Source organism: Prionailurus bengalensis, chromosome C2, assembly GCF_016509475.1.
Source record: "Prionailurus bengalensis isolate Pbe53 chromosome C2, Fcat_Pben_1.1_paternal_pri, whole genome shotgun sequence".
NCBI classification, from domain to species: domain Eukaryota; kingdom Metazoa; phylum Chordata; class Mammalia; order Carnivora; family Felidae; genus Prionailurus; species Prionailurus bengalensis.
The window spans coordinates 110,360,764-110,386,467 of NC_057350.1; the positions used below are offsets into that span (position 1 = coordinate 110,360,764).

The following is a 25,704-nucleotide window of genomic DNA, read 5'->3' on the forward strand; positions in this document are numbered from 1 at the left end:
CTTGAGACTGCAGACTCTTGTCAGAGCAAAGTCAGACAAGAAAGTGCCAATTCACGCCTGGGTGGCTCAGTCCGTTAAGCGTCTGACTTCAGCTCAGGTCACAATCTCACAGTCCGTGAGTTCGAGCCCCGCGTCGGGCTCTGTGCTGACAGCTCAGAGCCTGGAGCCTGCTTCAGATTCTGTGTCTCACCCTCTCTCTGACCCTCCCCCGTTCATGCTCTGTCTCTCTCTGTCTCAAAAATAAATAAACATTAAAAAAAAATTAAAAAAAAGAAAGTGCCAATTGAGACTCCAAGGGTTCATCTGAAACTAGAGGAAAACTCAGGAAAACACCCTGTGGGCTTTGCTGCTAAACCTTGCCTGTCAGACCCTTTGAGCCAGCCTGGTGGTCTGAACTCAGTAACATCACACTGTCATGTGGTCATATTCAGGGACTAGTATTTCTAAGCAAAAGGACAGTCAATCTCTGTGATCACCTTAAACTTTAAAATAAAGCAAAGGAAAACTATACATAGCAATTGCATGTGCCCTGAATCTCAAGGACATTTCAACAAATGACTGCAAATAGGCTTTTGGTATAATCCACTTATAATAAGTAATTAAGTATATCTAGTTTAATATTTGCCAAACTTAGTATGCCTCCTGGCTATCAGGAACCCAGTTTACTACAAAATTCTACAGTTTCAAAGGTCCTCATAAAGTCAATGATTCATTACTAAGCTATGCATTCTTACCAGTTGGTTACAAAGTTGCACATTTTACCTTTAAAATATGATAGAGAGGAGAAAAGAAAAAAAGAGTGGTGAAAATTTAGTGTATTAAAGAAAATGTGTTTTACATTGGCAATTTCTTTTTCCAATTCCATAACTCTCTTCATTTCCAAAGAAAGTTGGTTTTCATCGATGGGCAGTCCTTTCTCCTTACGAATCAATCTGGCCACAGAAATCATAAAATCCACATATGCTATACAAGCCTGCAAGAAATAAATAATAATGAACTGTCGGAGAACATTCTAAATATTTAGCATGACGATTTAACTTAAAATTTATTAATTTTTGGTAACACATAAAGCGCAATAAAACAGATAACATTTTCTAAATCCTAGAGATTTAGAAGAGATGGCCACAAACTCATATAACATTATCAGGACATCTTTAGATCTTTTCTTTGGCCAAGCATTTGTTTTTTGTTTATTTTTGTTGTTTTTGCTGCTGTTGTTGTCTAAGCAGCAAATGAGACTGTGTGCTCATAATTTGGCTCACAATGTAAAATTTCTATATCTGGATATTTGAGCTTTTCTAAGGACTTAAATTCTTTCCATTTTATCTTCACATGCATTTTAACTTTGAGAAGGTAAGCCATAAACTAGTTATATTATCAACCTTTTACAGAATATATAATGCCTTACTCAAATTCAGAGTGGCATCAACACCAGGAAATGGAATACCACTTATGTAGATTTCAACCCATTGCTATTCAGCCATTATTATCCATCAGCAATTAAAATAAATTATGATCCCACCCCGTAAAATTTACTCAAAATTCAAGTTCCTAGCACAAGCTTAATGACAGACAACCATGATTAGGGAGGTCATGCCACACAAGTTTGTGGTTAATGGGCACTTCACTTCTGTGCTTCTAATACTCATTCACAGGGTAAATACGAAGGGAGGTTATACAGTGCTTAACACTTCGTAGTTTCAAGAGGGTTTAATATCCCTACTTATTGATTATCAGTCAAAGGAGCACACTTATATTCACTGTGAGTACAAAAGGCACATCTGAATTTGTAGTGACTCATTAAGAGGATCAAACATAAAACCTACAGGCAAATAAAAAAATATTTTATCAAGCAAGATGTACAGGTATTATCAATTTGAAAATCAAGAGGACCACTTAAAGTAAGGTTTAGATACTGGCATTCTATGACCTTCACTAAATGCTAAGTAAACAGTTCCCCAGGGAGAGGGTTTCTCTTTTCATGGATACCCCGTGATGCTGGGGTATCCAGCTAGCATCTCCATTCTTGGAACTGCTACTCAATAGAACAAACTATTTTTTCAGCTGTGAGCCTGTATTAAAAACCTAATCACTAAGGCAACAGGGATAAAAGGATGTTTTTATGTATATTCTCACCAAGTCATTCTTTTCCTATTAAAAGGTAATCAGAATTCTTGTTTCCCTTTGAAGTAAACAAATATGTCTGATTTCACATCTCACGGGACCAACTATTCCAAAGTATAAGCATGCAGCGTTTTGAATTAACCATATTTCTAATCATATAAATTCATCTGCATTCAGCAGGGAATATTACTACTGACTATGAAGGAAATGGTAATTTGAATTTTCCAGTATCAGTCTGCTGAGATTCCTTTTGATTTTGTGGGATGCTTTTTTTGGTAATGAGGTAAGAAAGCAATAACAAGAACGCTCTCCTGCCCTTCACTGATGCTGCAAACTGGTTCTACTCCAGTATCTTTATCTTTACACGTTCATTTAAAGACTCTAGAACTTGGCATAAGGCAAGCACAAGAACTCTGGATGGTGCTTCCAGTCTGCTGAGCTGGTAAGGTTTCCCAGAAAACTGGAAGCATATGATATCACCAGTCTCTGGGATTCTTGAATATTTAATACAGCTACATGGAATACACTACCTCCTTTAATGAGCTCCATTACCTGGCAACTACTCCAATGTGACTGATTAAAATGTGTGTCTTAGTATCTTGATTATCTTTCTTGGCTTCCAAATTTATCTAGTAGCTGTCAGAACCCAAGCTTACTCCTGCTGTTAAATCCTTTTTACAAGATGTGATTCTACTCTAAGGTTTTAATACTCTTCCCTGAGATACTTATAGATATGTAATATGCCAAATGATAGTAATTGTCATGATTTGGGGAGAAAGTAATCAACGTATATTTTAACATTTAAATACTACATTGGCCAGGATATTTTTAAAATTGAAATTCAATTTTTCTTTTTTGGTACTGAAAGAGCAATTAGTTACTAGGACAAGGGTCACAGCCAGTGGTCATAAGGTGGCCTTGTTTAAGCCTTCACACAGTGAATCCTTTATGTGAAAAAGAATTGGGGCGCCTGGGTGGCTCATTCTGTTGAGCATCTGACCTCGGCTCAGGTCTGATCTCACTGTTTGTGAGTTCGAGCCCCACATCAGGCTCTGTGCTGATAGCTCAGAGCCTGGAGCCTGCTTTGGATTCTGTGTCTCCCTCTCTGTCTCTGATCCTCTCCCACTCACACTCTGTGTGCGTCTCTCTCTCAAAAATAAATAAACATCAAGAAACTTTTTTTTAAAAAAAGAATCCACCTAAATGTCTACAGAGCCCTCCTTTTAAAAATAAAACTTTGTACATCCCAATTCCTATAATAGCAGGTTCAGAGATGATCATTGGTTTCACATGGTTTTATGGTAAAATTCGTAATAATAGCTTTGTGAATTTTTAAATTACATATTATCAATGGGACGATATTTACTAACATCCAAGACCATGAATTGTCACTCTAATTAGAACTATCTTCATTTTGCAGGACCAAAAAATGGTACTTATAAATTGGCTCCGTTCAGAAATTGGGCTTCTCCTGCTTAGAACAAAGCTGGTATTTGTTGGTTGCCAAAGAGAAAAAGAGCAATGACATATTACTACTGTCCTTCAAAATTTAGCATCTTTGTTTATGAACAACAGCAAGACCCAGGGAGGAACAGATAGCTTTCTAGTTAGATTGGCTGATATTTGGGTACCTGAGGGCAACAACAACCTAAGGATCAGGGTTTCGCTTCCAAAGATTCTGTCCTGGGACACCCAGCTCTTACCAATTTTCTGCGTTCCCTTTTCTAGAGGAGTCATGTGGAGATGACTGAGAAGTCATCAAACTGTGCTATTCGTATCCACTGATGCCCAGGGATTTTTTTTTTTGAAGTTTTCCTCACTTTTTTTTTTAAATTTTATTTTTTATTTTTTAAAATTTACATCCAAATTAGTTAGCATATAGTGAAACACTGATTTCAGGAGTAGATTCCTTAATGCCCCTTACCCATTTAGCCCATCCCCCATCCCACAACCCCTCCTGTAACCCTCAGTTTGTTCTCCATATTTATGAGTCTCTTCTGTTTTGTCCCCCTCCCTGTTTTTATATTATTTTTGTTTCCCTTCCCTTAGGTTCGTCTGTTTTGTCTCTTAAAGTCCTCATATGAGTGAAGTCATATGATATGTCTTTCTCTGACTGACTGATTTCACTTAGCATAACACCCTGCAGTTCCATCCACGTAGTTGCAAATGGCAAGATTTCATTCTTTTTGATTACCGAGTAATACTCTATTGTATATATATACCACATCTTCTTTATCCATTCATCCATCAATGGACATTTGGATGCCCAGAGATTTTTTTTTAAATTTTTTTAAATGTTTATTTATTTTTGAGACAGAGAGACAGAGCATGAATGGGGGAGGGGCAGAGAGAGAGGGAGACACAGAATCAGAAGCAGGCTCCAGGCTCCGAGCCATCAGCCCAGAGCCTGACGCGGGGCTCGAACTCACGAACCGTGAGATCGTGACCTGAGCCGAAGTCGGATGCTCAATCGACTGAGCCACCCAGGCGCCCCTCGATGCCCAGAGATTTTTAATAATGCTCCACAGAAAGTTTCCTGAAGGAACACACAGGGGACACCAAGTGGGAAAGACAGGTTTCCCACCAAAAAGGCTTGTTATTTTTTTGACCACTTAAACATCATTGTCAGGGAGCACGCACCTGTCGCACTAGAGACCTGCTCCCCTGCAGGGACTACAGACAGAATTGAGAAAGAGCACCCAATCTGAGCAGGAGAAACACCAGACTCGAGAGGATCCACTGTAGACCAGCATGGGGACTCTTTGGGGGCTTTCATCAGATTATGAATGAGGAGAACCTAGAGATTGATGTGAGCACTTATTGTGTAACTTCTAAGGTTTATTGCAGATGTTTGAGAAGCTGTATGTAGTTCCTTTTATAAACCACATTCAATCCATCTCAAAAAATTCTCTTGTCAGTGCCACACATGCCAAGACAAGTCTTGTCATATTCACATATTCTTGTCATATTCACTAAGTCTCAAGTTTAAAAGCTCCTTTACATTTTGTTAAATACAGATGCCTGGACTGGGTACAATCTCCTGACTGTTAGTCACCTGGTGCCCAGAAAGGACAAAATGAGGTCAGCAGTTTCCCTTGCAGAATCTGTTTTATCAAGTCAGCCAAGCAGCGGCCAGTGTGATCTTTTTAAAAACCAAACCAAATTACATCTAAATTCTCCACCGACCCCTATCCCCAGTCACTCACCTTGTATCACCTTGTTTTGTTTCCTTTATAACACTACTGTCTGCATGTATCTTATCTCCTTATATTATTTACTTGTTTCTTTGCTTTCTATCTCTTGACATTAGAACATGAGTTCTAGGTGAACAGGAACTTTTCTGCCTTGTTTCCTTGGTATATCTGCCACCTAGAAAAATATCTGTCACATAGTAGAAGCTCAATAAATATCTACTGATTTTAAAAAATGAATTTGGGGGCGCCTGGTGGCTTAGTCACTTAAGCATCATGATCCACTCAGGTCATGATCTCACAGTTCATGGGTCTGAGCCCCACATCAGGCTCTGCGCTGGTGGTGTGGAGCCTGCTTGGGATTCTTTCTTTCTCCCTCTCTCTCTGCCCCTCCCCTGCTCGTGTGCACTCTTTCTCTCGCTCTCTCAAAATAGATAAATAAACTTAAAAAATTAAAAAATAAATTAAAAAATGAAGCTAAATTTTAAGTATATTAAGTAAGTTTCCCTCACTTCCTATGTCATCAGACTTCCATTCTCAGCCCAAGTCTGGAACAGTTTCTCTCTGCTTGTATTTTGGGTAAGTGAGCAAACAAAATCCTCTGTAGGTTTAACTCAATTCCAGCTTGTGCCTGCTCATTGAAAGGATTGCAAACCTCAGCTTTTGTTCCTTCCTTCTTTCCCGGTCTGCATTTTCTCTTATTCAGACACACAGACCCTGGGTCATCTCTTTTTGGCTTCCAACTGTCCTGGCCATGTTCCAAGTCCTCTATCCTCATCCCTCAAACATCTCCATTTTCATGAGCCCTCAGTTTTTCTAAGAGGATTGAATTTGTTCATGATTCTGGACTCCTTCTTCCCTCCTATGCCCCTATAGCACTATATCCTGTGGCTTCTAATTTCCAATTTCTGCCCCACCTCCTCTGGTTCTCATCTGCTAGACCAGTGGTTTGCTCACTTTTCTTTTAGCCCTGAAATGCTCTGTTCAAATAAATATTTTGTTGATGTGTAAGCAAGTAAAATAAATCATGATGGATTGTCTTGAAGCATGTAGGCAAGAAGGTGTGGCTACACAGAGCCCTGCTATTGAGACACACAAAGAGGTCTTAGGTTTGGAAACTGCTACTCTGGCTTATTCTACTTTCTCAGACAAACACGGAGCATAAATAAACATATCTATAACCCAATTATGTTCAAATATTTGGGGTGGCTAACCTACAGATTTCTTTACAAAACAGGACAAGGTAACAATTAGCCTTGATAATCTAGAGGTAATTAAAGGGAAGCTTTGAAAACTGTTCCAATTTATCCTCAAATACAGAGTTGGGAGACTCTTCTGAAGGTGAGTAGCTTCTTAAGAAAATTCACGCCATCATTCCTTTCAGTGACTCAATCAATATACAAGAACTTTCTCACATAAGGCTGGTTCCAATGAAAAATTATGGATAGGATGATTATCTTTTATGGGTAATGTGTATCTTTCCTATTGTTTTCTTTGCATAGAAACTATACCCTTAGAATGTACAGAATTATTTCAAATCTCAACTTCTGTCCTGTGAGGTAGTAGTGTGTCATTCAAATTAATCAGAGTAGGTTTTATTACTTACAATTAATGTTCTTTTTATTTATTTCTTTATTTCTTTATTTTACATTTATTTATTTTTGAGAGACAGAGAGCGACAGAGCATGAACAGGGGAGGGGCAGAGAGAGAGGGAGACACAGAATCCAAAGCAGGCTCCAGGCTCCGAGCTGTCCGCACAGAGTCCGACGCAGGGCTTGAACCCACGAACTGTGAGATCATGACCTGAGCCGAAGTCGGACGCTCAACCGACTGAGCCACCCAGACACCCCTACAATTAATGTTCTTAACTGACACATGGATCTTTTAACCTGTGAGTTTAAGCAAGTCATTTTACTTCTTTGGGTCTCTGTTTCCTCATTTGTAAGAGAGGAGTTTGGACTAAATCCTCTAATGTCCCATTTAGTTCTTAAAGTCTGTGCATGAGTAACCTTAATTGTTAAGAAAACATATGAATGTGTCATGTACGAAATATTAGAATATATATCTTTGGTTTCTATTATCATAGGGCATGTTCTCTTCTTTAAGTGAGACAGAAAGTACAGAAAATGAAAAGGAACAGAGGTATTTAAGTTCAGAAAGATAACCAGACGAATATCATACGCATTTCTCAAAATATAACATTTGAAACTGCCAGAATAAAAGCACATAATAAGTCTGAAAAGCAAGAAGGCCTTTTAACAAGAGAAAAATAGGTTTTGTCTTTGAGGAAGGAGGTGAGAGATAGTTCCTGGGGGAAAAAAAAATGCATCATCTATTTTCATTACTTAGTACTGTAATGACACAAAGCATTTTACTGTTTTGAATGCCTAACAATTATCACAACACAAAAATTCCATTTGGAGGGTATCAAAAGCAAACACACATACACACACACACACACACACACCACAAACATATTTCTATGAAGCAGAATGCGCTTTCATAGTAGGTGCTGTTTCCATTGTTCGTGATAAGTTTAGCTTAGGATTATGAGGAAGACTTCTTGAATGAGCTGGATATCCTCAAAGAGGAGCCAAGAAGGATCTGGGGAAATGGGCTTAGGTAATGATCTGATCAAGATTTATGTTTAGGGTCCTTATGATCAAAGAAGGGATGTGACCCTCCCTCATTACCCTGCCCCTGAGGTATAACTGCAGAATCAGACTCCACACTATAGTTTGAAAATCATTGGTTAGAGTGACTGGCAAGGAAGCCAGGCTTCTCTAGTCAAAGATGGAGCCCCTTTCCTGGTAAAATTTGGTGACCTCATGCCAATCCTCAAAATTTCTCTTGGTTATTTCCAATAAAATAATGTGGAATGCAAAAGTATGGGGCCCACTGACTATGTGAATATATCTCAGACAAACTGAAAGTGTAGCGGAGAAAGAATTAGACATTAAAAAGAGGAAGAGGGATACATCGTTTATAGGATGTTTGTAAGATACTTAGGAAATACAGTCCATTAGCCACTGATATTCTAGAGTTCACACTTGCCCCAAAATCAAGGTGAGGAACTAGGAGGGAGCTCTAAGAGATTGGGTGTTTCTACCTTCCTTTTCTTTCCTCTCTTCCCTGCCATCTTCCCCCTCAACTGTACATCTACTGATTCCGTTCATCCCCTGATTCACTTAGTATTCATTTGATAACTAATAAGGGTCAGGAACTAAGCTGGACACTAGAAATGAAGCAAAGAATAAGTGAGACATGCCACATGCCACTGTTGCCACTAATTTTACACTTTCCTGGGGGGTGGGGAAGTGACATTAAATAAAAAAGTATCCAGAAATCCATGTGCTATGGGAACATAAAGGTATTTTTGTCTAGTTACAAGTTCCAGGGAAGGCCTTCATGAGGAAATAAAATTTAAACTTAGATTGAAAGGGTGAGGAGAAAAGGAAGAGAGAGGGCTGGGCAGGTGGCAGGTATGCGAGCAGTACTCCAGGCAAGGGAACAGATATATAAAAGCCTATAAGTGAGAAAATCAATGAAGACCAGTGTTACACTGATACAATGATATTAAGATTTCTTCTAGTTTTATAACCTTTCCACTAGATGTTATTTCATTACTCTATCCTTTTCATCATTTTTTTTCATGAAGCGATACAACACTAAGGAAAAAGTATACACAGAGGTTAACTTTTTTCAGAGATAACAAGGTAGTGGGAAAACTAGAATTAACTTTTACTTGAGAGCTGGCTAGGGATACAGAATAGAAACTAAGTGAGGGATTACAGGTAGGTGTGGCTGGGAGAGAGTAGCATATATCATGAGGGCAATAAGGAAAAATATGGAATTTCTTCTGTGGCCACACATATTCTTTGTTCTCCCCCCTGACATCCTCCCGCCCCATGCAGCTAATGGATTTGAAAAGAGGGGGAGGGTCCACAAATATTCTAGTAATTATCCATTTCCAGGATGAAAATTAGATTTTATCCCATATGCCAACCCCCCTTGGGGCAGCAAGCACACTGTGTGTTTCCTTGTCTAATCCAGATCACTGAGGGGCACCTAATTTGAACTGGTAACTTCCTGGCTGTAAATGCCAATGCTGCTGGATTTTCCCTATCATTTGCTCATTTAAAGAACCTTCCTAGTATAAAGTCCTACTCTTATGTCTTTGGCATCCAAAATTCCCTTCTGTTTAGTAATAGAGCTTTCCTCCCTGTCAACCACATGTTAAAAGGCACATACATGGCCACCCAGCTTAAGACTACATTTCCCAGAATACTTAGAATTTAACTGTGGCCACATGGCAATGTTCTAACCAATGGAATGTATGCAACTTCTGCATCACTTACATAAAAAGAAATCTTTTTTTTTTTCTTTCCTCGTGGCAGGAAATGTGAACAGAGCATTGGCGAACCAACTCTGACCAAACAGACTAATATAAAACATGAGAAGACTTAATGTTAGAGCAATAAGGTGGTCAAAGAAGCTGTGGTCTCAGCCACTCCCATGGAGCAGTGTTTCCTTCCTCCCCTGACTGCCCGCCTCCTTCTGTATTACAACAGGAGATAGAAATAAGCCTCTCTCTGGTTGGAGCTTCAGTATTTTTAGGTCTCTGTTACCGTAGCTTAGCCAGAACCCAACTAATTTACAAACTCAAGGGCACACAGGGACCAGGAAGTCCATATAACCCAGTAATCATCTAAATGACTGCTCAAGGCTGAAGAACAAGTGCACTATGGAAAGCAGCAGCCATCACGGCTCTGCTCAAAAGCTGCCACCTGGGAACGCAGGCCTAGGGCTTCCAACCCTACTAATTTATCAAGAAATCTAGGTTCGCAGATCTTACACTATCGTTATCTTACAATATTGTTAACAATATTGGCAACTAATCCAAACTTAAAAAACAAAACAAAACTGCGGGTTAAACAAAAATGCCTCTGTGGCAGACTCAAGTCTATGATGGCCAGTGTGTGACCTGTTCTAGATTACAAGACAGCATTGAATCGAAAACATACAAATACACCATCATCCTAAGAACTGCTTTTTTTAGGGGGTTGGAATAAATTTCCCCCCAAATACACTGACTGCCAGGTAGTCCCTGATATCAGAGACATTAGAGGTAAAAAAAAACCTGACATATTTTTAGGATTGGAAAAATTTAATGTTTTTTAGGACACAATCCTGAATATGAGAAACATTCCAGTTCATGATGATGACAGTGTAACATAATGAGCCAAAATTCCTCAATCACCCTCAACTCTGCAGCAGGAAGTAGCTCATAAAGCCTGTAATAGCTACAGCCCACACAGTTACTAGATGATAATGAACTCAAATATCCCACCTCCATTTGACTGTGCTACTAGTAGTCGCCTTTTATAACATATCTTTTTCTTCATTTCAATGTTGTGTAGCCGCTCAAAAAGGCACTTTACAGTGGATTGATTCCACGTTATCTGAACTTAATAATTAGGCAAAATAAATGCTTGGCACAAACATATGTAGCTAATAATTTTCGCTATGAAGTCATTTCAGCCATATCACTACCTTGTAACCCATCAGGATCATCAAACATAAACTTACTTCTGAGTTACCAAACAATTATGAGGAAAACATTTATAACATCTTCCCCAAATATCTAGTTATACGTCCCATTGCTGGGTTTGTCTTGTGTTGTGTTTTACATCAATAAGCATAGGCACACAAACATCAGTGTGAGGGCAGTAAGGCTGTGACATAATACAAAGCATTCTAGAATACCCCCCAGTTCTGTGGCGTATGATGCTCCCTGGCTCCCTGACCAATGTTACAGTCAGAAAGTGGCTGCAAAGCTTTGTCTGAACCCGATGCTCCTTCCTAGGTAGTCCTCTGAAAGTCACATCCGGTGACTGGTTCTGAAAGGGCACTATAGAGTATGATGTGTCTCATTCTCATACTGGACCATTCCCTGAACCTCAATGGCACTGCCCTACACCATAATTATCTGTTTTTGTTTGTTTGTTTGTTTGTTTGTTTGTTTGTTTTAAGTAGGCTCCATGCTGGGCGTGTAGCCCAGGATGGGACTTGAAATCACCACCCTGAACTGAGATCAAGACCTGAGCTGAGATCAAGAGTTGGGTGCTTAACCAACTGAGCCACCTGGGCAGTTCCATTTACTTTTTAAATGACTCAATTTATAGAGGAAATGAAACACTTATAATTCACCTTTCAAAATGGGTCATATGACTTAAATAGTAAGAATCAAGACACAAATAAGGAATTTCAAGTTTCCTTATTCCTTAAAAGACTTTCATGGAGCGTCTGGGTGGATCAGTCAGTTAAGCGTCCAGCTTCGGCTCAGGGCATGATCTCGCGGTTTGTGAGTACAAGCCCAGCGTTGGGCTCTGTGCTGACACCCTGGAGCCTGGAGCCTGCTTTGGATTCTGTGTCTTCCTCTCTCTCTGCCCCTCCCCCACTCACATTCTTGTCTCTCTCTCAAAAATAAATAAACATTTAAAAAAAAAAGGACTTTTGGGAGCCTGGGTGGCTCAGTGGGTTGAGCGTCCCACTTTCAGCTCAGGTCATGATCTCACGGCTCGTGGGTTCCAGCCCCACGTCAGGCTCTGTGCTGACAGCTCGGAGCCTGAAGCCTGCTTCAGATTCTGTGTCTCCCTCTCTCTCTGCCCCTACCTCTCTCATGCTCTGTCTCTGTCTCTGTCTCTCTCTCTCTCAAAGATAAATAAATGTCAAAAAAAAAATTTTTTTTTAATTTAAAAAAATAAAAAAATAAAAAAAAAGGACTTTGATTCATTCTGCTGAGAGTATGCATTCAGTCCAAGGAAGCTCACTAGTATGTATATTAAGTTTAAATTTGGCCTTAATCTTTTTCAGTATTTATAAGTTTACACCAATTGTTTCTGTAGCTTTCTGTTGTTGTTTGTTTGTTTACCTCTTCGTATATTCCAGTGCATTCATAGTAGTCTCTGGAAGGAAGGCCAAGTCGAGGCTGATCAATCTGTAAAAAATATACCAAGAAGAAAATAAACCATTCAGTTGATGTGGGACAGTTGGACAAAATACAAGCATGTCTACCTCTGTATGAGCAAGAGCCTAGTGTTCTTGCTGTTTATAAGGGTAACAACAGTCAGACAATGAGTGAATACAAATTAGGCACCGGTTTCCATACTACTTGGCAGTTTTACAGTGATGGGTAGTTAGGTAATCTGGAAGAGTATGCTGCAGGTATTTGAGGAAAACCAAAGAAACTTGAATGAAATACACCAGGAAGAATTTTCTAATGCAAAACCAAAAGTGCAGGTGGACAAAAACATGTTAGAATCTAGGACTTGGAAGTTTCTAAATTACACATTTACAGGACATTTGGCTTGCTGAGATTCTAATATGCTCTCCTGGAAGACATTCTCTTCTCCCACCCTTAATGGGGATGAGAAAAAACCAAAAAAGTGGAAACCTCTGTGGTAACTCTACAACTGTTTCTCTAGTGGAAATCTTGCCAGAGATTTTTTTTGAGATTCCCTACCCTGGGGGTGGGGGGTAGGGGAGACTCCTCCTGGGTTCTCTCCTGCTCTGCTCAACACTTGAGCAGACCCAGCTGACAGCAGAGTGTGTGAAAGAGGAAACTCTGCTCGAGTGTGTCTGGTCCACTGGACCACCTGGAGAGCCACCTGGACACATGTGCAGCTTTGCGAGATTGCTTCCTATGCACCGCATGGTTTGATGGGTACGGGGCAAACTAGGGCATGTATGGGTTAAAGTGAGAAACCCAGCGGCTGTAAAGAGCCCAGGACAATACAAAAGAAACAGAACCCAGAGAATTAGCATGGAAAGAGCCAGAAGGTGTCACCACAGATAGGGCTCTGCCCCCTTTCCAACCTCCCCACTCTCCCTAGGAAATCTCTTCATGGTGATCATGCGGGATGCTGGTACTGAAGAGCCAAAGGAGTGAATTCCAGAAGGGAGAAGGGGGCCCACTGTAGAAGACAGCTGGATTCAATTCCTTTCATGATTTTAATAAAAATGGCCATAAAGATTTATACAACAGTGACATAAATATGAATCTGTGTCTTGCAACTTTTGGGGTACTTTCTTTCACAGGAGACCAAAAATAAAGCTCTGTAAATATTTTAGTCCATTCCAAACATACTCATTAAGTATTAATTTCATCTTAGGTGACACCTTAAGTAAACCTAAATGAATGGCTTACATGAGGGGGAAAAAAATCTAAAACACTGATTTTAAAAGAACAGTATTTTATTTACCTTCACTGAGAAAAAAGTTCAGATATTCTTTAGTAACAGCCAAAACTGTATTCAAAATCCTTTTCTCAAAAAACAAACAAAAAACCAAAAAAAACCCCACTCCCCCACCCCCAAACCCCCCAAATCCCTTTTCTGTGTCCTTTTGGGAAGCAATTGGAAATTTCTGGTTTCCAGATTTGCATTACTAATGTAAACCAAACTATGCTCCTTTCATGAACATATGGAGAAATCAGGTGCTGTTTCAAATTAGGGGGCCCTTTCATTTCTTTAATTTATTTTATGAAGAAAGCAGTATCAAACCTAAGGTAGCAGAAGGGAGACACGACCACAGCATTAAGAGAATACTTTCAAAATTGGGAATCCAGGTTTCAGGGACAGAGCACAAATTTATTACTATCTTGCTCATGCAATTCAAATGAGAATATGCATTATTTCTAAATACCAACAACAACAATGTATGCAGAAATTTTATTAACAATTTAAAGCTAACTTGGCTGTCAGCCCACAAACTTACATGAATTATATGGTTCACAGAGTTCTTATCATCAGTGCCAACAAAAAAATTAAGAATGACTTTTTTCCCAAATTTAGAATTCAGCTGTGCAATAGATTTCTCAGCTGTCCAAGAAGGACCTAAAGCAAAGAAAGGTGAAGAATACTTTTAGAAGTTTCAGTGCATTAATGTGATACTATAATAACATAGATTCTATATGGAAATTATATTTTTAAAAAAGAATGAAAATCACCTTACCATAGGTCTGCTCCCAGTTTTCTGTGGCTACGGGCCAATCATATATATCTGGTAGTAGACTGAGTAGAGGTTTTCCGCCTCTGCTATCAATAGCGGCTTTTGGAAACAATGAAAACAAATTCCTTATAAAGTCTTTGCATATTTTGGCACTCTCTTAATGAAATACAAGGAAGAGCACTTACATTCATTTATACAAGATCTGTACAGTGTTTTTGCTTTCTGCACTGCTATTATATCTTCAGTTTTGGGTTCCTGAAGAACATCTGAAATAGAGCATTGAGTACAACCCATCAATACAATTGCTCATTTGCAGCTGTAATTAACATTTGCAGTGCAGGTTCAGAAAAAAAGCTTGCTTTTGTGTATGTATGTTCACTCCCTCCCCATGCTAAAACCCTCCAGGAAAAACTAAACCCCCTACCAGATCATTATTCCTAGTGCAGAACTGGGAGTTGATTTCATTAGCCAAGTTAGATGAAAGTCTTTTTGACTAGATTCTCTTTTTTTGTGAACGACGTGTACTGCTCTGCCATACATAAGTTCCCGTTTTTTTTAAAATTAAGATTAAAGAGAAATAATAATGCAGAGGAATATGGAATTTAATATGATAGTCTTCTTGATAGCTGGAAATAATTATCTTTGTGTGATTGTACTGTTCATGCTCCAGATGAATTGAATGAATTATTCTACTTGTTTGGATGTTCTAAAATAGCAAAAATTGTTTTTCTACAAAGTAACTTCTAGAAATGGGGAACAGAAGGCGGAGGATAGCAGAAGACTAGACAAGACTTCCTCAACTTCCCAGGGAGAGTATCTTAGCTGGGTTAGAATAAATACCCACCCAGGGATATAAACGTCAGTAACATCTTCAACACAGTAATGGCTCAATATCGACATCAACCCAGGGCCAGGGTGGGAAAATATAATGGAGGTGGTGTTTGGAGGCAATCAATTAACTCATTAAAAAATTTTTTTAATGTCTATTTTTGAGAGAGAGAGACAGAGAGGCAGAGCCAGGGGGACAGAGGATCCCAAGCGGATCTGTGCTGACAGCAGTGAGCCGATGTGGGGCTTGAACTCTTGGACCACGAGATCATGACCTGAACTAAAGTCGGAAGCTTAACTAACTGAGCCACCCAGGCACCCCAATTAATTTCTTATTGTGTGAAATGGCATAAGATGCCGCCCTGTAGAGAGGACAGATTTTGTTGTATGTGTACCCACAAATGAAAGCAGGAATGCTGAGATGCCAACATATCCATTTCAGCGTTACCACCCTCAGAGAGACTTGGTGGTGAGCCCCAAAACTTGGAGGGATTATCGGCTTTAATCTTCTGTGACATTCTCTGTAATGGCTAAGAGTTGTATCTTTAAAAAATGGATATATTAAGAGAGAAATCTTTGATGCATAGACACAAACTCCACTAACCTTTCAAAACGACTTCTAGTTCATCTCTTAAAATGTCAAAGTTACTGTAACGGGAGCTGGTCTCAGGAATGACGTTGCGTTTCAACCAGCCTCCACAGGCATATTTAAAAAAGTCTGTACAAGGCTCAGCAGTGGCATCCATGTTCTGGATCAGTCGAGCAGCTGAAAGACCAGAGAATGAACGAGATCAAATGAAGGGTGTATTTCTTAAGTAGTTTGGAAGGGGGGAAAAGAGGCTTGTTATTTCTCCTTTATGATCAAGTCAACTGCACTGATGCTCCTTTTTCTTCTCTAATGGTCAATTGAGGAGGGATGATGACTCTTATCTATGTATAGTCCTCCCTTCCTTTGCTAGAGTTGGTTAGGTTTATTCCTGACAGGTCTCGGTCTTCCCATCCTACATCCCACCCCCACCTCCAAATAACTGAGGTTCTTGCTAGCTCCTATCTCAGATGACAACAAAGAACACAGGTCTGCCTTACCAGGCCTGAGCCTGGGGCTGACACAGGCGGCTCTTCACTCTATTAATTTTAGCGGCTGACTCTACTTTTCAAATTTCTGTGACTTTTGAATGTCTCTGAGATTCTAAGGGAAGTGGGATTGTTCTTTGTTTTTTTAAAGTGATCTCTAAACCTAATGTGAGGCTCCAGCTCACGACCCTGAGATCAAGCGTCTCATGCTCCACTGAGGGGAGCCAGCCAGGTGCCCCTGTGGGACTGTTAATGCATTTTATCACTCTACTATTATTACTTCTCGGACCCCGCTCACAATATTTTTGCAATTCAAATTTGACATCCGATTTGCACTTGTTTATGTAGAGTCTGTCATTACAAAATCGGCTGTAAGCTCATTCGCTTTTCTTATGTCCACTCTTTTATCTTTGAAAAACTACGATGAAAATACAAATGAGCCAACACCGAGTATTTACAACGTGCAAAACCCTGACTGTGCTAGGTGCTGCAGTTGATAGAAGGATGTATAAAATATGAATTACTGCCATTGAGGAGAAGGATAATATGCACAGGAGGCCCGACACCCACAATTCCTACACCCGGAAGAGTGAGAAGACCCTCCCACTGTCCTCCCCACGTTCTTTCTCATCCAAGTTGAACTGTTTTGCAGTAAAAACAAAAGACCAATTGAGAATTCATCTGTATCAAGAGAGTATAAGTTCTCAAATGAGCTTTTGAAAAGACTTCACTTTCTGAATTAATTAATTAATTTAAAAACTTCAAACAATTGCTGAGCTGTGTGGATTCTTCCAACCTGGAATGGTTAAGTCTGTTTTCCAGCTGAATCTTAAGCCTCGGCTTCTTACCACCCTCTGGATGTGTTGGCCTGGCTGCCACTTCAGGCTCCAAGTCTTTAATGCTGAACCACGGGTCGTCTCCAGACCATAGTCTGGACTCGTGCACCTTGGTACACAGCACAACCATCATCATGGCCTCCCGGGTTTGAACTTTGGGTAACGCTCTGTATTTCCCCCTCCCGCTTAGGTTATTGGTAACTCCTTTGCCTCTTTCCTATACTCGCCGTGATGAGTTTACATTTTCACTCCCTTTTGGCTAGAAGTCACCCAACTATTCATCTTGCTAATACCATCTCTCTACTTGTATATATTCCACATATCTTTCACAGATTAAACTTCCCCAAATACACTTTTGCGGGCCACTCTCTCACTGGAATACGGCAGTAGCTTGCCACTGCCCAGGTTAAATTACAAAATTCTTTAATTTGGCCTCTAAATCTTTACTAATCAAAAAAAGTCACTACCTTCTCTTTTTTTCCTCTCTGTGTTTTTACTCAAACTCTCTGCCCCAACCAGACAGCCTCACTACATGTGCCACAAACGTTCCTGTGTTTCTCCGCTGGGTGCTGGTGCTTCTCAAGTCCTCATCCTACCCTTCTAACTTCTCTTCCCTTTCTTCCCAAATGCTGCTCACCATTCAAGGTTCAGCATGTGGCCCATCTCTTCCCTGAGGCTCCCATGACTCCATACTTTCAGGGAATATTTCTTTCCCTGAACTTCTGAGAGCTCATTGCCTCACTCAGTCCTTAATGCTCATTGTGGACACCTACACCATCTTCCTAACCATTCTGTTGATGAACTTAGCCTCTTTGCATTCCCATCACCTAGCACCTCATAAAAGACAGGCACAAATGGCTGTGTGTGATGACATTACTGAGTTATCTGTGAGTCCTCTTACTCCTTCCTCTGACACACCCCCTCCCCCGCTCCTGCACGTCAGACCAGTTCTCATCTCCTGGCCTCCAGTCCGTCCCTTCCTTTCAATGCCCACTGTTTCTGCTCTCTTTCGGGCCCTCCTTCTTTTAGGATCTATCCATGCCCTTTTGCCCAAGTTGTGGCCCAGGCCTGTGCCCACTGCAATCCACCCTGTGGGTCAACTGGATTAATGTTGCCATAACATTTCAGCATGCCATTTCCATTCCAGGTTTTCAAAATACTCCATCTGCATTTATAATAAAATCTAGAAAAAATATATAAATATATACCAACATATCATAAAATCCCCACCTGAAACTAATGTTAACACTTTATGTTAATTTTACATGAGTAAAAAGAAAACAAACAAAATCATAGATGGAATAAATAACTCTGGGAGAAATTTTAAAATAAATACAGACTCCACAGCATATTCTCATTCTGATGCGTCTAGTGAAGCTTCTCTCTCACTACTTCCTCACACACGCCTTCTGCCCCAGTAAAATGGCTGCGTCAGTTTGTGCTGTGAACACCTTTCAGTTTTCTGCTTTTGTAACTTTGACCGTGTTGCATCAAGCCCTACTAAAATATCCTTTTTCATATTTTCATATTTAGAGATTTCAGGCATTTTCAAGGCCTCAGTTCAAATCATCCTTCTTCATGGGGCGCCTGGGTGGCGCAGTCGGTTAAGCGTCCGACTTCAGCCAGGTCACGATCTCGCGGTCCGGGAGTTCGAGCCCCGCGTCGGGCTCTGGGCTGACGGCTCGGAGCCTGGAGACTGTTTCCGATTCTGTGTCTCCCTCTCTGTCTACCCCTCCCCCGTTCATGCTCTGTCTCTCTCTGTCCCAAAAATAAATAAACATTGAAAAAAAAAATTAAAAAAAATCATCCTTCTTCATGAAGGACTGTCCTCGCAAAATCTATATCAGCTGCCATCGTACTCATTTTTTTGTTGTTGGAAAAAAACATTACCTCCTCACCTGGACTGTGTAGTTCTGGTAAAGAAGGGAATGTGTTTTCCAGGTCTCTTACAGAGCCCAATGTTGCAGTGAATCAAAATTGGTCAGTAAAAACTCTTAATTTAAAACCTCAGGTAAAGATTAGGAAATTGATTTTAAAAAGATAGAAAAACTAACTCCCTTAAATGCTGAGGGAAATGAAAATATGATGACAGGGGAGGTGAAAATAAAGACCCTAAAACTTGGAGAATTATCACATGTAAAGTGAAAAACCAGTAAACTGGGGGCTGAAAGAAGAGCTAACCAAAGATGGTCTAAGCAGACATTTTTAGCAATTTTATGTACCTTTTGTCTTTTAAAATACTTTTAAGTATTTAAAATGAGCATTGTAAAGGCAACTGCCATTCTGGGAGCACTTCTAGTTTCTTCCCTCCCTGGGGAAATGGAAGGTTTATGCCCCTAACATCACAAGGAGCAAGCAATAAACTCTGAGGGGAAAGAGCAGTGAACCAGTAATGAGTCAGTAGAATGAACAAGTCTTACTGCCTATTTGGAAACAGCACATACCCTTTTAAACACCTTGAACAAAAAGGAGGAGCAGTGAAGTGGCTCTATGCTCATGAGCACAAATCCACTGCCATGTGAATGCCCCTGTACGTCTCACTTCTCCCACAAACAAAAAAGGAGGATCCTTCCCATCTAGGTGGAATTCATCACCTGACACCCGGTTCAACTACCTACATCTGGAAAACAAACCAAAGAAGCAGGATTCAAACAATTTGTGAGGGCTTAGCAGGCAAGAGATAGGAAGAGACAACTTTGCAAGCTCTTTCCTGTGCCACTTTTCAAATTTCCTTTGACCAGAGCTCATCTGAGCATGGGCGCTTCCAATCACTTCAAAGAGACCTTGCTGTCCTGGTGAATATTTTGGGGCCATGGGCCAAGGCAAGTCATGGGCTAGCACTTTTATGCCGGGTCTTTGATCAAGCTTCCTTTAATCTCTTATCGTGGGTTTGATTCTCATTTTGCACCTTACCATCCGGACCTCTGTGCTGACTTTTCTTTGAAGTCAGCAGTAGACCTGCGAGTAGAAGGCCTGTAGGAAACAGACGCTCAGCTGTCAAACTGGTCGTAATTGTTTTTATATTTTGCACTTTGTTTTGAATTACTCAACCTCTCCACACAGCCACACCTGGGCTCTTCAGATGTTTCCTTATCTGTGTGTTTCTGACTCCTGAGTAAACAAATGTGGTTTAAAAACAAATAAAATTATTCACCTTAATAAGTAGACATAAAGAATGATGTAGTAAAGGCAAAAGTATTGACACAGAATGATGCTGACCACATGTTCTTAAAGTGAAAGAAACAGTATTTACGCTATTTTTAAAAATCTACATAAAAGCACAGAAAGTCTAAAAGACATCTGGTTGGAGGATTATGAGTGTGTTTAATTTTGTATTAGTTGCTTATCTTTATTTTCCAATTTGTATTAGATGAACATGCACTGCTTTTGCAATAAGAAAAAAAGCATTTTTAATTTAAGAAAATAGTCACATAAAGACAAGAAAAGTAATCTTCTATTAATAATGAGCTTATTTCTTATGAATGACAATTCCAAATGTTCGAGGCTGATAATACATGACACACCATTTTTTTTTCCTAACTAATCTTCTTGTAACATTCTCCTAACTTGCTTGACTCTAGGAAATTTAAAACAAGCTCAACTACCATCCGGGAAGTTATTAATTACTGTATTCATTACCAAGGGTCTATTGTGTGGGAATGGATTAGAAGATGCTGTAGAAGCTGGGAAAATGTTTGGGGTCCTTAAATCAGGCAGACCAGTTTTGAATCCCTGAGCTTCACCACTTTTTACTTGTACAAGATTAAGTAATGTCCCCAAGATCAAGCAGCTAGTAAATGATGGAGTCACAGGCCTTGCACGTAGGCTCCCAGGGCCCCAGGTTCACCACCCTCTTCCCTCGGTATTTTGGATAGACCAGGTGGGGGTATGTGAGAAGCAGCGACTTGCATTCTTTCCCTTTCTTCTTCTTTTTCCACTTCTTCTCGGGTACCCTCTATTTTGCCCTTGCCCTCTCCCCTCTCTGCCACTCTGTAACCACAGCTTCCCAACTTTATCACCAGCAACAAGTCTCGGGTCAAAGGTAAGAGAAAGTATCTGGGCTTGGAAGGTCTGTGGTGGCCAGGAAGAAGGAAAAAGGTTAACCGCCCCCCAACAAACAAACAAAACAGATGAATTCCTCACGGCAGGGTAAGTGGACAGGCAAGTGGCATACAGCCCATTTGTATTCAAGAAGGGCATCTTCTTTTTTTTTTTTTACTTTTTAAACGTTTATTTATTTTTGAGAGAGAGAGGCAGAGTACAAGCTGGGGAGGGGCAGAGAGAGAGGGAGACATAGAATCCGAAGCAGGCTCTAACCTCTGAGCTGTTAGCACAGAGCCCGATGTGGGGCTTGAACCCACGAACCGTGAGATCATGACCTGAGCTAAAGTCAGATGCTTAACTGACTGAGCCATCCAGATGCCCCAACAACCTACACTTCTAAGTGCACTTCAGTCCCTTATAAATCCCTGGCCCATATTGCAGGAAGCCACACATATATCTCCTGTGTACAGGCCCACTCCTTCCCAGCCTCCTCTCTACTATATTGCCTTTGGCCTCCATAACCTTTTGCCCCATCCATGACCCAGTTCGGTCTGGTGCAGGACCTGTGTGAAAATGCCTTTCTTTCATCTGTCATCGTCTTGGAGGAGTCTCAAAGAGGCTCCTCGTGTCTCCAGGTAAATAGCTGTCTGACATTTTAGCTCCATGCCTCCCTCTCCCAAGAACCACAAGGACTGATAGGCCTGGTTTGGGGGAGACAATAATAGCAAAACCTGCACTCTGTTCAGAATTATTTCTCTCCTCTGATGGGCAAGTCTTTGTTTAAGGGACATGTTTGTTGAGCTTGACTTTCTATTCCTCCAAGATGAGCTCTCTCTAATCTCAGGAGCCTCTTGGGCCTCTCAGGCAATAGACTGGGGGCATAACTACACCAGTTTTCAGATAGGATTGGACATGAGGAAGCTCCAGCTACACTGGAATTCCACTTCATGTCACCAATGGCTTCCATGCCACACGATCCCCTGCTTTCCAACAATATCAATAGTTTGCTACCTGAAAATAGGACTTTTGGCACTATGCCCAAGAAATATTTCAATGTTTATACATATACATTCCCTAGAGACTAGTTTTCTGGGTGTGTGTGTGTGTGTGTTTTAAAAAGATTTCTGAATGTGTCAAGTGCTCTTGGGGAAATTTTCAGGAAAATAAGGGAAACGTGAAATAAATAGGATTGCCACAAGCAGCAAATAAATAAACTGGATAGCATAAAGCTTTGTGCTGTGGCACTTTTTTGTGGACTTAACATTAGTTAATACTGGTCCCTACTCAGTAGTTCACTGATGCTTTCCCATAAGAATGAATTCATGGGAATTATGAACATGGTCCATTCTTTTTATTTGATGGAGTTCTAACGTCACAACTAACATTGAATTAGCAAGTACAGAGTCATTGACAATTGGGGAAATACAGAGTTAGGTTCTTATTAGCTTCTGACCACAGAGCATTTTCATCAACCGATCAATACATAATCTTGTTTTATGTGTTTCTATTTGATTGAAAGACATTTTATTTAATATATATCATTGAGTCATTAATACCGAACTCACAGCCAATAGTGCTACAACTCATGAGGGAACAAAGCTTATCTAACACAGGTGTTTTCTTTGTAAGGCACAACACAGCTTTCTGGTGCTTAGAAATACTAACAGTATTTCAGCACAATGTTTGGAACCCTTTTTAAATAGGGAAATAACCAACAAAAGACCACAAAAAATACGACAAATACAACACTAAATAGACCAAGGACCCTTGCTTACAGTCCTTGTTAGACCTCAGCCGGACACACACATGTCGGGTGACTCAGATCTTTCACCAATCTGCTCAGGTCTGCAAAAGCACCACACACATTGATTTTGGGGGTTACAAATAAATTTTAGCCAGCCAGGTGAGCTGGCAAACGGGGAACTCTCAAAGAATTTGGATCAACTATATATTTTTGTCTGTTTCTTCTTTGAGGCTTTTTAACTATCCAGAAGATGTACAAACCAGGCAACAATATGTAGTGGCAATGAATTCAAATAATTTCATCCTCAATTACCAAACTTATATTCTAGTGTCAAAGATTTTGAATAGGTTAGGCATCTATTTACAACATAAGTGCCACACATCTGATTCTGTGAAAAAATTTCTTCCCTGACTGTTCTTACTCTGCACGTAACTAAGTCTTAGGAAATGGTATATAAGCAAAACTGTTTTCAGCCTGTTCTCTCCAAATCAGCCTAAGTCGTTGGCTTTTTGACCCCAACCACACAACATTTTCATTTCATTATCTTAAAATCACTATAATCAGCCTAGCTTATGACTGTTCTGGAAGTGTCCAGAAGAGGTCAGAGAAATGTTGGGGTACCTACAAATGCTCTTGTAAAGACCTTAGGACACCCATTTCTGACCCAACCTTCTTTCCTAAATGTGTGCTTTATTAATACCTGATATTACTTACTGGGAAAATTTGACAATTTAAAAATCTCTTTTGACAACATTCTGAAAGTATTGCTGACCTTATTCCCCTGCTGCTACCCTCCTCCTGCCATCCCCCAGCCAAAATTAAGGCCAAGTCAGAACGTTTTGAAAGAACACAAGGAAAATGCAATGTAATCACAACGGGTCACAAAGGACTCCATTCAAAAGGCAGTAATGTAGAAACTGGATTCTAGAGGACCATTCCTAAAGGGAAAATGACTGAAAATTAGCAAGCACACAGACTAATGCTAATAAAAACCAAATGGTTTTCGTTGCAAACATTCTGGATTCTTCCACTTTTAAATGAAATCCTTGTCCTCGAATTGCTTTTGTAATACCTTGGTGAAGGAAAGGTTGCAGGAGTGGGATGGGGGAAATATCTGATGCTGAATTTAATCCAGACTGCTAGTTTATCATTTAATCAACCACTCCCTGTCAACCTCTGGTGAAGTTCCAGCTAAGCCAAGGTCAAGTCTTAACACTAGTCTAATTGATCAGCATCAAGAAAAGCCATCACTATACATTTGTTCAGAAACTGTGGATTTATACAAGTAGGTCTGAGGAAAGCATAGTGGCTTTACTCTGTAGAGCTGCAACTCCCCGGAAAGGAGACCTATTATTTCATGTCTTAACTTGAGATGTAGTTAGTATATAAGTATATTTCAGATATGCATGCGATCAATTTACCTTAAATGTATAGACAAAAACACATGTCTGCATGCACGTGCTACAGTTAACCTGGTATCCATTTGCTATCAGATTTACAGATTCACATATAGAATGTAAACTATAGGATTTCACTTGGGTTGAGCCAAAGATGCTTATGTAATAATAATAATAATAATAATAATAATAATAATAATAAATAATAGCCAATGGTGGACATGTGTCAGGCACCAAGCCCTTACTGTGTGAAAAGTACTGTTTTAAGTTCTTCAAAATTTGTTTTCATTAAACTGTATATGGTAACTACATTTTTGTCCCCATTTTAGAGCTAGAGAAATTGAGGATGGTTGGTAAGCAACAAAGCCAAGGTTTGACTCAAGCAGTGGTGGCCAGAGTCTGAGCTCTTCTGTGATGCTAAGTTGCCTCTTTGCTTTAAATGTTTTTTTCTTATAATTGCTCAACAGAGTAATACATATTACCTCTATTTTAAGGAAATCTAAGCAGAGTCGTCACATGTCCAAGATGACCAAGATAACTTTAGATAGAGCATTGGCTTAATTTTAGGCTGTTGTTTTTAATACAGTATCATTCTGCCATGACCAAATAACATTAAAGAAATTTTAGAAGCTACACAGAAAGGGGAAGAAAATCCAAATTAAATTAAACAGCAACCAGTTTGGGGGGGAGGGGAGTGGGAGGGCAGTTTTGATGCCAAATTAAGGTTTTAATTGCTCTATAATGTGAGTATAGCTACATTAATTTTTTTTTTTTTTTTACCTCATTTGGCCCTGAATTTTAGAATTTGTTGAGATAATCACAGAAATCTCAAGTCTAATAGATACACAATAATAATTCTTTTTTGGCTCTCCCCAAATTAGTGAAATTCTTATTAGTGAAATTCATTATCTTATAGTCCATTTAAATGAATGGCTCACAGCCAAGAGAGGACAGTCAATAATTTTCCAATAGGGATTCCTCCAAAAATCAAAACCCAAAACATATTCTTTTAATAACCCAAAGCCTTGACACTGTGTTACAGTTAAGTTAAAGTGCCATATGTCTAAAAATAATTTTTCTTTCCCAGGTCCAATTTGCATTTTGAATCCTAAAAGATTCTTTGCTAGCAAAAAGCTATTAGAGATTATACTGCAATTTAAATACAATATATCACTTAAAATAAGTTATCAGGGCTGCAGGTTCATTATAATGTTAATGAATAATAATGCTCCTTTTTGAGGAAAGATAGAGAAGGTTACTGAAAGGCTAGGTTGTTCTCTCAGTAACTTCTGTCAGGTAGATTCCAAGATCCCTGGACACTGGTGGATGTCTCTAAAGAGAAAGCAGTGAACTTACATACCCCTGTTTCTCCCATTGAAACATTTTGTTAATTTAGACCACGGTACTGAGCAAGAATGACCAGACACCTTCACTAATATGCAATTACTGAGAA

General features: G+C 39.8%; 1 protein-coding gene across 2 annotated transcripts in view; it reads right to left on the reverse strand.

The window, feature by feature from the left end:
* The window catches only part of MME (membrane metalloendopeptidase), a 98,927-nt gene that overhangs the window by 47,369 nt on the left and 25,854 nt on the right, over positions 1–25,704 (reverse strand). For both annotated transcript variants that reach the window (XM_043595076.1, XM_043595077.1), the window contains exons 4-9: positions 15,761–15,922; positions 14,514–14,594; positions 14,332–14,427; positions 14,095–14,213; positions 12,251–12,316; positions 839–973 (exon numbers count right to left, since the gene is read on the reverse strand). In XM_043595076.1, coding sequence (XP_043451011.1) covers positions 839–973; positions 12,251–12,316; positions 14,095–14,213; positions 14,332–14,427; positions 14,514–14,594; positions 15,761–15,922 — 659 coding nt within the window. The remainder of the gene's footprint in view (positions 1–838; positions 974–12,250; positions 12,317–14,094; positions 14,214–14,331; positions 14,428–14,513; positions 14,595–15,760; positions 15,923–25,704) is intronic.